At 40.0% G+C, this 13167-nt stretch overlaps 2 protein-coding genes across 2 annotated transcripts; both read left to right on the top strand.

Moving 5' to 3' along the window:
• The first annotated feature begins 1150 nt into the window (after positions 1–1150).
• LOC119784211 (tripartite motif-containing protein 16-like) lies at positions 1151–2858 on the top strand. Its single transcript, XM_038286156.1, has one exon. It carries the CDS (start codon positions 1179–1181, stop codon positions 2841–2843), a length of 1665 nt encoding a protein of 554 aa, XP_038142084.1. The 5' UTR covers positions 1151–1178; the 3' UTR covers positions 2844–2858.
• Positions 2859–10877: 8019 nt separating this feature from the next.
• Positions 10878–12581, top strand: LOC119784204 (tripartite motif-containing protein 16-like). The gene has a single exon (XM_038286152.1). The coding sequence runs from the start codon at positions 10905–10907 to the stop codon at positions 12564–12566; it is 1662 nt and encodes a 553-aa protein (XP_038142080.1). The 5' UTR covers positions 10878–10904; the 3' UTR covers positions 12567–12581.
• Positions 12582–13167: the final 586 nt, after the last annotated feature.

Raw genomic sequence — 13167 nt, 5'->3', positions numbered from 1 at the left:
CGTATCTTGCTTGTTCCACCACCACAGTGTGGTGCTATCCCTGCAGGGGATGGAGGGCAAACTTTTATAGAGCTGGATTTCCTGATCTACCCTCTGGGCTAAGGAAAGACGGGGCTTCGATTCACAAAGTGACCGCAGCTCGTTGTCTTCCTCCTCGAATAGTTCTTCCAACTTGCGTAACTTGCGTAACTTACGTAAAAAAAACGTGACGTAAGTCGTGCTCCCCAGAGCCGGCGCTCTAGGCTCTGGTGCTGCGGGAATCGAAAATGCGTAACTTGCGTAAAAAACGTGACGTAAGTCGTGCTCCCCAGAGCCGGCGCTCTAGGCTCTGGTGCTGCGGGAATCGAAAATGCGTAACTTGTGTAAAAAACGTGACGTAAGTCGTGCTCCCCAGAGCCGGCGCTTTAGGCTGTGGTGCTGCGGGAATCGAAAAAAGAATCGTTCAGCGAGCTGCCAAACGATGCCATGGAATCGGAAAATACGGAACCGGTTCTGAACAGGAACCGGTTTTCGATTCCCATCCCTACCGGGTACTGCTCTTATCACTGTCCATTGTTGTTTATGTTTACGTCAGCTGGAAAGTCATTAAAGATGGCCACGAGAACCGGAAATGAACTTCTAATAGACCACTTTGATTCCACTAAAAGGTTAATGGGGGTTGGTTACATCGTTAATCAAAACTAAAGCACCACAAATGTCAGTTTTAATGGCACCAATCTGCTCTAACAAAGAACTGAAAAACTTGGCCGCTTTGGTACAATTCAGAGTTTAATGGGGGGATGGTGACCTCTGGATGACCTAAAAAATGATCTTTAATATCTCTTCAAAAATAGTAGCACAAATGACATAACGTATCACTAACCATTCAGTCTATTTGCAGAGTTTTTGATGTGAGTGGGGTGACAGCTTCACACAGCTCGCAAAGCTTGAATATTTCCGCCTTAAGAGGGTGGAGCGGCGCAGATATGGGGAATGTGGTATTTCGAGGTCAGAGTCAACAAAAAAAATAGGTTAGAACCAATCAGATAAATACACTTGTAATGTGGGTGGAACCAGCGCCTGCTGAAGGTAAAAGCTAATTGTCTGCAGCATCTCTGCCCTTACATGTGATCAGAGCTCAAACCTGTTACTGTTTTCTGGAAATGAAACTCACTCGGTCACTGTGACTGAGAGGAGAAATGGAGCAGAATCAGCTGGATCAAGAAACCTTCTCCTGTTCAATTTGTCTGGATTTACTGAAGGATCCAGCGACTATTCCCTGTGGACACAGCTACTGTATAAGATGTATTAAAAGACACTGGGATGAAAAGGATCAGAAAGGAAACTACAGCTGTCCTCAGTGCAGAGAGATCTTCAGACAGAGGCCTATTTTGAAAAGGAACACCATGTTAGCAGCTTTAGTGGAGCAGCTGAAGAAGACTGGACTCCAAGCTGCTCCTGCTGATCACTGCTTTGCTAGACCTGAAGATGTGGCCTGTGATTTCTGCACTGGAAGAAAACTAAAAGCCATCAAGTCCTGTTTTGTCTGTCTGGCCTCTTATTGTGAGAAACACCTTCAGCCTTATTATCATGTGGCTCCACTGAAGAAACACAAGCTGGGGAAACCGTCAAAGAACCTCCAGAAGAACATCTGCTCTGATCATGATGAGGTGATGAAGATGTTCTGTCGCACTGATCAGAAGTGTATCTGTTATCTCTGCTCTGTAGAACAACATAAAAACCACGACACAGTGTCAGCTGCAGCAGAAATGACTGAGAGGCAGAGAGAGCTGGAGGAGAGACAAGGAAAAATCCATCAGAGAATCCAGGACAGAGAGAAAGATGTGAAGCTGCTTCAACAGGAGGTGGAGGCCATCAATCACTCTGCTGATAAAACAGTGGAGGACAATAAGAAGATCTTCACTGAGCTGATCCGTCTCATCCAGAAAAGAAGCTCTGATGTGAAGCAGCAGATCAGATCCCAGCAGGAAACTGAAGTGAGTCGAGTCAAAGAGCTTCAGGAGAAGCTGGAGCAGGAGATCACTGAGCTGAAGAAGAAAGAAGCTGAGCTGAAGCAGCTCTTAAACACAGAGGATCACAACCAGTTTCTCCACAGCTACCCCTCACTGTCAGCACTCAGTGAGTCTACACACTCATCCAGCATCAATATCCGTCCTCTGAGACACTTTGAGGATGTGACAGCAGCTGTGTCAGAGCGCAGAGATAAACTACAGGACATTATGAGAGACACATGGACAAACATCTCACTGACAATCACTGATGTGGATGCTTTACTTTCAGATCCAGAACCAAAAAGCAGAGCTGGATTTTTGAAATATTTATGTGAAATTACACTGGATCCAAATACAGCAAACACGCGACTGTTATTATCAAAGGGGAACAGGAAGGTAACAGTGATGCAACAACATCAGTCTTATTCTAGTCATCCAGAAAGATTCACTGACTGGTGGCAGGTTCTGAGTAGAGAGAGTCTAAATAGACGTTGTTACTGGGAGATGAAGAGGAAAGGAAGAGTTCGTGTAGCCATCGTATACAAAAATATCAGCGGAGCAGGAAATGGAAATGAATGTAAATTTGGAAGGAATGAAAAATCATGGGCATTAGATGTTTCCCAAGATGGTTACAGATTTGGTCACAACAACATCTGGACCTCCATCTCAGGTCCAGTTTCCTCCAGAATAGGAGTGTACCTGGATCACTCAGCAGGTATTCTGTCCTTCTACAGCGTCTCTGAATCCATGACTCTCCTCCATAGAGTCCAGACCACATTCACTCAGCCGCTACATGCTGGACTTTGGGTTAACAGGACAGGAAACTCTGCAGAGATCTGTAAACCAAAATAGATTTTCTGTTTTTTTTTCTGATTGTTGATTTGAGTTTGAGGTTCTTATCTCTCTTTTATTATGTTCTTCTTTCTTCATTTCTTTTAACATCCTCTCCAGAAGTTAGTACGCTGACTTTGTTCCAGGAGCTATATCCATCTTTGTTTTCTTTCATTCTGATATGACACCGAAATATCTGTCCACATAAAAAACTTCTCTGGGCTCTTATTATTCTACTTTAATATTTGTATTGATAAATTTGGATATTATAGTTTATTTTTTACTGCTCTGCAGAATAAATTATGTTCCTGTTCAAATCCAATGAGAATGAAATGAATTGAACTTTCTTCTGGTTCCTTTATTCAAAAAAGGAAAGTGAACTAACATCAACTTATACCTGATGCTTTTTTCTTCTAAATTCTTTAGATTTACATCAAAAGATTTGATGTTCTGTTCTGCTTCTTTGGCTTTCTTCTCATATTAAAGAGAAGTTTGGCATTTTTTCTTAAGATTGTTGGTGTCAGTTTAAACAGACTAAAATTTGAATCCCGCTTGTTTAAATGTTACTACTAATTGTTTTACAACAAAATAAGTTGTCGTATTAAGTAGTTTTGAAAAACTATTAGATTTTACTGATAAAATACCTTTCAGTTTAATTATTGTACATTTCCACCTCCAGCCCTTTGTGCCGTGTACTGCTGGTCTATTCAGGATAGAACACTCACCATTTTGTCTGAAGAAAGAGCTTTTATATTTTGGGGATTGCTTGAAAAAAAGCAATCAACCATTTTGGACTAACACTTTAACGGTATGATTAATATTAAAATAGTAATGGGCTCTGCATTGGTCAGCCTGTTATCCTCATCTCTTTGAAAAGCTTGAAGACATTTAAATCATCCTATGAAAACCACACCGCACCTTCATTCCAACAGGTGGCGCTATTCCTAGTAATTTTAGATTAATTACAAAAGTTTTATTCCCTTTAAAAACACATTTTCCGTGTTTCAACTGATATAGTAGAAGAACAGCTTAGCGGTATGTAGTTGATTAATTGTTAAGTTGGATTTGTAAGCAGAAAATGTTTTATACCTATTTGCATTTCTTTTTCAAATTGTTGTTTTTTTATCCATCCGTCCATTTTCCATCACGCTGCTGGGGTCATGGGGGGTGCTGGTGCCTATCTCCTGCTGTCTACAGGCGAGAGGCCCTGGAAAGTTCACCAGTCCATCACTGGGCAACACAGAGACACACATTACAAACAACCATTCACTCATACACTCACACCTACACACCTGTAAGGATAATTTAGAGAATCCAATTAAGCTAACAGTCATGTTTTTGGAATGTGGGAGGAAGCCAGAGTACCCGGAGAAAACCCACGCATGCTCATGGATAACATGCAAACTCCATGCAAAAAAGGAGGACGCTTTTTTTGGGGGGGTTAACTGGGCCTGACCGGGCACTCGAACATTCATCAGCTTTGGGGCTGGTCCGGGAACCATGGCGGATGGGGCCTGGGAGCCAGCCAGGGACAGAGCAAACAAACCTGACCCGGTGACGGTATGCTTCCATCCGCCTGCCTCACTGTGTTTCCCCCCGCCTGCCTTACCAGGCAGCATGGTGCCGCTGCTGTCCAGGCTACCGTCACCGCAAGGGAGTAACTTTGTGATGAAAGTCGCTAGGGACACTCGGGTGGTAGCTAATGGACTTACAGTTACACTTTTATTAGGTGAATTTTCCAAAAATGAGCTCAAACATATATTTATTGAGAGCTTTCCTATTTTTGAGAACACAAGACCACAACACACTGAAATTTATATTTATAGATGTTAGAGTGATGCCTTTTAGTGCATTACAAATATAGGGCCCAAAAACATCAATGCATGAAAAATAAATAAATAAATAAGAGCAGATTCCTATGCCAAAATTGATAAATCATGCATCCCATTAGTACAATTTCAATACCATCCAGAAAAAAATGTGATATGCTGAATTTTGAATATAGCATAGCGTATTTTTTCTTGTAAACTTGGAGATATATTTTATTGAATGTTGCGTATCCCAGTAAAATCTGTTTCACCTTTAAATCTGCAGCTCTCCCCTCTGTGCTCTGTTTAAAAATATTTATGAACATCTTTACCAATATGATGATGCCAGAAACAACATTTCAAGATATTTAGAAGCTCTGCAAGCTGATTCTGTCTGTAAAATAAAAAAACATATTAATTCTAACCTGTAATTGGGAGACATGGTCCGCTGAGAAGCCAATATTTTTTTTTACTAGTAAAGAAGAGCAAATTATGTTTTCTCAAGCTTCTTGCAGTATAATACTAATTTGTTTAAACTTAAAATCTCTTGCTTTTTAGCTGAAACAGTTTCGTATGTCTAAGAAACTCCCATCCCCGAAAAAATGTCAGTCTCTAGTGTGTATTTCTTTAAAGTTAAGACTAGTTTAAAGTTATCTTTGTTAGGAATCCAGTTTGTCAGGGTTGTGTTTTTGTGTTTTCTCCCTCCACCACCAGGTGGCGCCTGGTTCTCGTTGGCCCTTTCATACACCTGCGGATGGTTGCCTCATAACCTGAGGACTCTTAAAGCTACAGTGTGTAATAATTACAAGGATATACAGTCAGAAATGTAATATATTATACATAACTATGTTATTTATCATCATCTACGAGCTCGGCCTCTTAACCTTAATATTTGCGTTGCCTTAGAATTCGTTATTTATAATTACATAGGAGCGGGTCTCGCAGCCATGGAGGCAGACATCTTTGCGCTACGGCAGCGCAGAGCCAACAAACTAGCGATTGCGAGATTGCCAAAACGTCACAACGATGTTGAAAAAATAACGGGTATATTTATTATCTTAAGTCTACATGAAATCTATACCCTACACAGACTAATGAAATACTATCTGTAAAATTATCTATGTAAACAAACCTCATCACTTGAGAAGGTAGGTGATGCGGACGTCGTGGAAGACATTTTGTCCCGTAACGCTCGCCGTACTGTTGGGGGGGAGAAGCGGTGGGGGGGAGATGTTCATGTTGCTGCAGTCTGCAGTCTGACCGCTAGATGTCGCTAAAAGTTACACACTGTAGCTTTAAGCTGCTGACTGCCACTACCTCGACGCCAGAGTGTTTGACAGTTTTGGTTACTCTAGCCAAGCTGAGTTTTTGTCAACCTGAGACTTAACCTTGTTTTGTTTTTTGTCTTTGCCTCTTGGCAGGAAGTCATCCTGCAAACTGGATGTTTTGGACCTTCTCCCCCTGAAGGATTGTCTTGAGCTTCAAACTGACCTGGGGATTCAAACTGGAGGTTTGGATCCACTTTCCCCCAGGGGATTGTTTGAGCTTCACACTGAGCAGGGGATTCATCTCCACAAGAACCATTCAAGTACCAAAGGCAGTCAGCTCCTCCGTTCCTCAAGGAAACACCCTAACCTGGGTAAACCCTGTCCGCCCTCCAACGAGCAAACCGATTACTGGAACAACCCACACTGACTGGATTCAGAGAAAGACACCTTTTCTGAAAACGGGAGTCCAGTTACCATTTCAGTTACAATTTCCCACTGAGCCTGAACTGACACGGAAACTTACGCTTCACTTTTCAGTCCCGGTTCGCCAGTGTTCTTAGCAGCACTGGACCCATCTCTACATGTTTTCAATAAACCTGTTAAACCTTCCCCTGGTTCTTCTGAGTGGTTTTCAGCATGTGGGTCAGATCTTTGAATAAATCAATCTTCATTGAAAAGTACAGTGCTTTTCCTTCAAAAATAAGGACATTTCAATGTGACCCCAAACTTTTGAATGGTAATATATATATATATATATATATATATATATGTATATATATATATATATATATATATATATATATATATATATATATATATATATATATATATATATATATATATATATATATATATATTCTGTCATCATCATTACAGATAATGGCTGAAGCTGTTGCACTCATTGTAAAGCAAAAAATGGATAAAGATAAACATGCTTTGGAGGTACATGAAGCACAACTAAGGAGACAGTGGAAGCAGCTGGAGCTGGAAACAAATGTAGCTGCTACAGCTGCAAAAATTAATGTGTTGGGAGGTGGTAAAGGATCCAGCCTTAAGAGCTAATTATCAAAAATATCTGATGATATCTAATAATATCTGATTATTTTGTAAAGGACAAATGAAAAGTAAGGTGTTAGATGCAAGGTTTGATGATCTTGTGCAAAAAAAAAAAAAACAGTGCATATCTTTTAGGATCATATTGTTACAGATTCACAGACTCTTTTACCTGCCGGTAGAGTTGCTGCTCAACCCCACACTATTTTTGCATACCCTTTGATGTAGAAGTCAGACATCAGAAATTCATATGCAAATTAATATGTAACTTCTGAAGTTTCTAATCAAGAGGAAAAATGCAACATCATATCTGTCATGAGCAAACAAAATGAACTAACTCCTTTACTGATTCAACAGCATAGTCTTTCGTCTTTAACTAAAACGGAAATCCCAATATTTGATCAAGATCCACTTCAATACAAAACTTTAATGAAATCATTTGAACACAATATTGAAAGCAGAAACAAAAATACTGCAGATTGTCTTAATTATCTGGAGCAACACACTAGAGGACAACCCAAAGAGTTGGTAAGGAGTTGTCTACACATGATCTACATATTCATCCCATTAGCTATCTTATTCTGCGCATGTGCACTTTCAGACGTATATCTGTGATTAATTACGGATAATAGTCTTTGAAACTCACCTTTATGCCATCAATATTGTTGTAATATTATTTGCAAATGTGTGTGGAGAGTTGTTTGTCTGTATATAGATTTGTGTGCATGCAGTGGCCAGTGGGATTTGAAAATGTGTAAAATAATTTCTGTCTAATTGATTTGCAAATCTGTGAAAAATTCACAAATCTGTATTCAGATTCACAAATGTGTACTAAGATCTACAAATGTGTTAGATCAGTCTGTAAACACACAGAGTCTCTTAAGTCTGATGTATTTATGCTTCAACACCCAGAAATACAGACAAATCATTAGTTACAAATCAAGCAGTTTCTTGGTTGGCTCTCTTTACACTCGTAATTTTTGCTAGAGAGGATTTTTATGTGTAATATCTTGATTTGCTGCCCTGAAACTCTATCCTGAACGATACTTTAAAATATGTGAAATTGTATATGACTAGTGAAAATAACAATTCAAGAAATCAATCACATTTTGGAGAGTCAAAAAACAAAAGTTACATAATTGTAGCAAATGTTTGAAGCTCTCCATGATAAAGCTTGAACATATGAAGATGCACACTTTAGCATGAGTTCCACACAGTAAATTTTAAGTAACAATGTGTTTTTGTCCAACTCTGTGAGCTATGCAGTGCCTCATTGTTTGTGGGGACTAAACATCTGATAGGATTTTTATTTTTTATTGCTATTTTGCACAATTTGCTTTACTAAGATTTTTTTAATGTTAAATATAAGAGATTTTACATACATTGTTTATATTTACTTATATCTTTCTACCCCTTTATAGAATAGAATAGAATTAAATAGAATAGAACAGAAAATCTCTTTATAGTCCAACATTTGGCAAATTTACAGCAGCAAATGATTATTGAAAAATGTATAAGAATAAAATAATAGGGAAGAGTTCAAATAAAAAAATAAAATAAAATGCTGTACTGTAAAGTGTTTTACCAATATAAAACTGTGCACCTGGAGAGTAAATAACCAATATACAGCTATGGACATTTTTACAGTCATAGATATTTAAAAATGGCAGCAATATCAGAGATGTGCAAAATGACAGCAGCATGTTATTTAACTGACTAAGGTTTATATTATTACATTTGCTTTTATAAGTTTATCCTCCTGGTGGTTGTCACCTTTATTCCACTCTGGATTATCACGGGTGTTGTCTTTGTTCAGTTTACAGTAAAAATAAAAAAATTGATCAAGTTCATTAAGTTCAAGGTTGCCTCAGTATTATTCCAGTTCCTAAACTAAAAATACATTTATTGAAGGAATCAATGTAACAGACAAAAAAATGCAAAAACATATTTTTGAGAAAAGTGTCAACAAATATCTTCCTAATCCATTTAAAAGACTTTTCCTATTAGAGAATCCTCCAAAAATGTCAGTGCATCGAGACCCAAAAAATCTTACATTTGTTATTCCACCTAAATATAAGAGAATAATTTCAAAACTTTAAATGACAATTATCCTTCCAACCAATACAAATACTTCAAATTTAAATTCACCATAGACAAATGTCATCCATGTGAGCAAGAAGAGGAATGAACTGAGCATTTTTGTTGTTGTAGTAAAACCCAAACATTTTTGTCCTCAGTTCATAACTGGCTACTCTCTAAATCCTGAAACATAAATTTTCTCAAGGAAAGATAAAGAAATTTAAAAATGAAATATATATACTTACTTTAAAGGCACACTATGCAACATTTTTCAGTTAATTAATGTGTTCCATATCGTTTTGGATGATTAAATGAGTCATTTCAGGTTGAACAAAGGTATTCTCGGCCGCCCTGGTGGTCTGTGGGGGAAATACCGCACTTGCAATTGCAGGAGCACCGACCCGCGCCCACAGGCTCAGAAGTCTCGTGAGAGTCAGTCTTGCTTTACGGCGAGAACTGCTACACGCCCCCAGTTAAAAGCATTCTCGTTGCTAGCACAGTGGCAGTTTGTGCAGTTATGCTACGTTCACGCAGCAAAAGCAGCAAAATCGCGTCTGCTGCTTCATTTTTGCTGCTTGTACCAGTTAGTTCTGACGCACGGCTGAAGCAGCTTTGCTGCTCTGGCTCCGCGGTGCAAAAGTGTGTCTGAGGCGCGTTGGGCGGAGCTTCACTATCCTTTCTCTGCCTTGCAGCTATATTTGCTGTGATCAGTGGGAATAAAGTAGTTTTAATATGTGTTTAAGTGAGAAAATACACCTGAAAACATAATCAGTGCAGTCAGTTCATTCAGATTATTATCCTGCCTTCAATATTTTTTCTGTCGGAGCCGCTCAGACCCCCACATACCAGCGGTGCGCCGACAGTAGCAATCCTTTCATCAGCAGCCTCTGGCCGGGTCGCCTCCTCGTGGTTCACCGCGGCAGCTGGTAGGTGTTTTTCATCTAAATAATCCAAACTGCATATTCTGCCGGCAGATTTCTGCATTTTAAGTTAATTTAGTCGTCAATAAACTGTTTAAGAGGAGTGATCATCAGCGCTGTGTCTCTCACCCTGCGTCAGATGATTAAACGCGCCTGACGCGCTGCTTCAGCTGCTCAGACGCGCTGCGCCTGCTGCTCAAAACGCACCGCGGGACCTTTTGCTGCGCCTTGACGAGCGTCAACCATTGACTTTGCATGTAAACTCGCTGCTTCTGTCGCGCCAGCTGCGGTGTGAACGCAGCATTAGTCATTCGTTGCGTTCGCCTGTCTGCTAAGCTCAAAACAACCGCGCCTGGCTTGACGGAGAAACCAGGAGAACAGCTGTGCATATTTACGACAGTGCACTTTTACTTTCGCCCTCTGGGGGGAGCCTCCCTGGAAAATCAACACCGGTTGCATAGTGTACCTTTAAGAAAATGTCTTCCACCAATGCTAAAAGACTGTATGCTTTCTGTCCAAATGTCATTCCTAATTACCCCTTATATCTTATATTCTTTATCTTTTTCAGTATAGTGATTGTTCCTTGTCAATGTTAGCTTTTCTTTAATTTTTTTTATTATTTTTTATTGCTATTTTGCTCAGTGTGGTTAACTAAGTATGTTTTGTTGTTGAATATAAGAGATTTTGCGGATATATTTTTTAAACTGATATAAAAAACATATTTCAGCCTAAACGGGGTGGAGCAGCGCAGATACAGGGAATGTGGGATTTAGGGGTCAGAGTCCAATCAGAACCAATCAGATAACTACACTTGTAATCTGGGTAGAACCAACACCCGCTGGAGGTATAAGCTAATTGGCTGCAGCGTCTCTGCCGTTACATGTGATCAGAGCTCTAACCTGTTTCTGTTTTCAGGAAGTGAAACTCACTCGGTCACTGTGACTGAGAGAAGAAATGGAGCAGAATCAGCTGGACCAAGAAACCTTCTCCTGTTCAATCTGTCTGGATTTACTGAAGGATCCAGTGACTATTCCCCGTGGACACAGCTACTGCATGAGATGCATTGAAGCACACTGGGATGAAGAGGATCAGAAAGGAATCCACAGCTGCCCTCAGTGCAGAGAGATCTTCACACAGAGGCCTATTTTGAAAAGGAACACCATGTTAGCAGTTTTAGTGGAGCAGCTAAAGAAGACTGGACTCCAAGCTGCTCCTGCTGATCACTGCTTTGCTGGACCTGAAGATGTGGCCTGTGATTTCTGCACTGGAAGAAAACTGAAAGCCATCAAGTCCTGTTTATTCTGTCTGGCCTCTTACTGTGAGAAACACCTTCAGCCTCATTATGATTCAGCTACATTTAAAAAACACAAGCTGGTGGAGCCCTCCAAGAACCTCCAGGAGAACATCTGCTCTGATCATGATGAGGTGATGAAGATGTTCTGCCGTACTGATCAGAATTGTATCTGTTATCTCTGCTCTGTAGAACAACATAAAGGCCATGACACAGTCTCAGCTGCAGCAGAAAGGACTGAGAGGCAGAGAGAGCTGGAGGAGAGACGAGGGAATATCCTGCATAGAATCCAAGATGGAGAGAAAGATGTGAAGCTGCTTCAACAGGAGGTGGAGGCCATCAATCACTCTGCTGATAAAACAGTGGAGGACAGTGAGAAGATCTTCACTGAGCTGATCCGTCTCATCCAGAAAAGACGCTCTGATGTGAAGCAGCAGATCAGATCCCAGCAGGAAACTGAAGTGAGTCGAGTCAAAGAGCTTCAGGAGAAGCTGGAGCAGGAGATCACTGAGCTGAAGAAGAAAGAAGCTGAGCTGAAGCAGCTCTTAAACACAGAGGATCACAACCAGTTTCTCCACAGCTACCCCTCACTGTCAGCACTCAGTGAGTCTACACACTCATCCAGCATCAATATCCGTCCTCTGAGACACTTTGAGGATGTGACAGCAGCTGTGTCAGAGCTCAGAGATAAACTGCAGGACATTCTGGGAGACACATGGACAAACATCTCATGGACAATCACTGAGGTGGAAACTTTAGTTTCAGATCCAGAACCAACAAACAGAGCTGGATTTTTGAAATATTTATGTGAAATTACACTGGATCCAAACACAGCAAACACATACCTGTTGTTATCAGAGGGGAACAGGAAGGTAACAGTGATGAATAAACCTCAGTCTTATTCTAGTCACCCAGAAAGATTCACCAACTGGTGGCAGGTTCTGAGTAGAGAGAGTCTAAATAGACGTCATTACTGGGAGGTGGAGTGGAAAGGAGAAGTTCATGTAGCAGTCGTATACAACAATATCAGCAGAGTAGGAAGTGGAAATGAATGTAAGTTTGGAGAGAATGAAATATCATGGGCATTAGATGTTTCCCAAGATGGTTACAGGTTTGGTCACAACAACATCTGGACCTCCATCTCGGGTCCTGTTTCCTCCAGAATAGGAGTGTACCTGAATCACTCAGCAGGGATTCTGTCCTACAGCGTCTCTGAAACCATGACTCTCCTCCACAGAGTCCAGACCACATTCACTCAGCCGCTGCATGCTGGACTTTGGGTTAACAGGACAGGAAACTCTGCAGAGATCTGTAAACCAAAATAGATTTTATGTCTTTTTTTCTAATTGTTGATTTGAGTTTGTGTTTCTTATCTCTCTGCTATTCTGTTTTTCTTACTTTTAAAAATTAGTACACTGAGTTTTTTCCAGGAGCTACAAAGTATGTATCTGTTCTGCAGAATTAATTATGTTCATGTTCAAATCCAATGAGAATGAAGTGAATTGAACTTGCTTCAGGTTTCTTTATTCCACAGAAGAGATTGGCATTAACTTTTTAAATCCTTTAGATTTAGATCAAAAGATTTTATGTGCTTTTCTGTTCCTTTGGCTTTCTTTGAAAAAACAACCATATTAAATACAAATTTGGCATTTTTTCTTAAGATTGTTGGGGTCAACTTAAACAGACGAACATTTGAATCCCACTCTTTTAAATGTTACTACTTTTTCCGTTTACAACAAAATAGGCGATGCTGTATTAAGTAGATTTAAAAAACAATTAGATTTTACTGATAAAATACCTTTTATTTTAATTATTGTACATTTCCACCTCAGCCGTGTACTGCTGGTTTCTTCAGGATAGAACGACCATTTTGTCTAAAGAAAGAATTTTTCAATTTTGGGGGATTGCATGAAAAAAGTCAAACAA

The sequence above is a fragment of the Cyprinodon tularosa genome, unplaced genomic scaffold, assembly GCF_016077235.1.
Source record: "Cyprinodon tularosa strain WSP-4 unplaced genomic scaffold, ASM1607723v1 ctg221, whole genome shotgun sequence".
In the NCBI taxonomy this organism is placed as follows: Eukaryota; Metazoa; Chordata; class Actinopteri; order Cyprinodontiformes; family Cyprinodontidae; genus Cyprinodon; species Cyprinodon tularosa.
This window is presented reverse-complemented; position numbering and strand designations above follow the sequence as displayed.

Coding starts and splice junctions, on each gene's coding strand:
- LOC119784204 (XM_038286152.1), top strand. CDS start 10,905: ATGGAGCAGAATCAGCTGGACCAAGAAACCTTCTCCTGTTCAATCTGT.
- LOC119784211 (XM_038286156.1), top strand. CDS start 1,179: ATGGAGCAGAATCAGCTGGATCAAGAAACCTTCTCCTGTTCAATTTGT.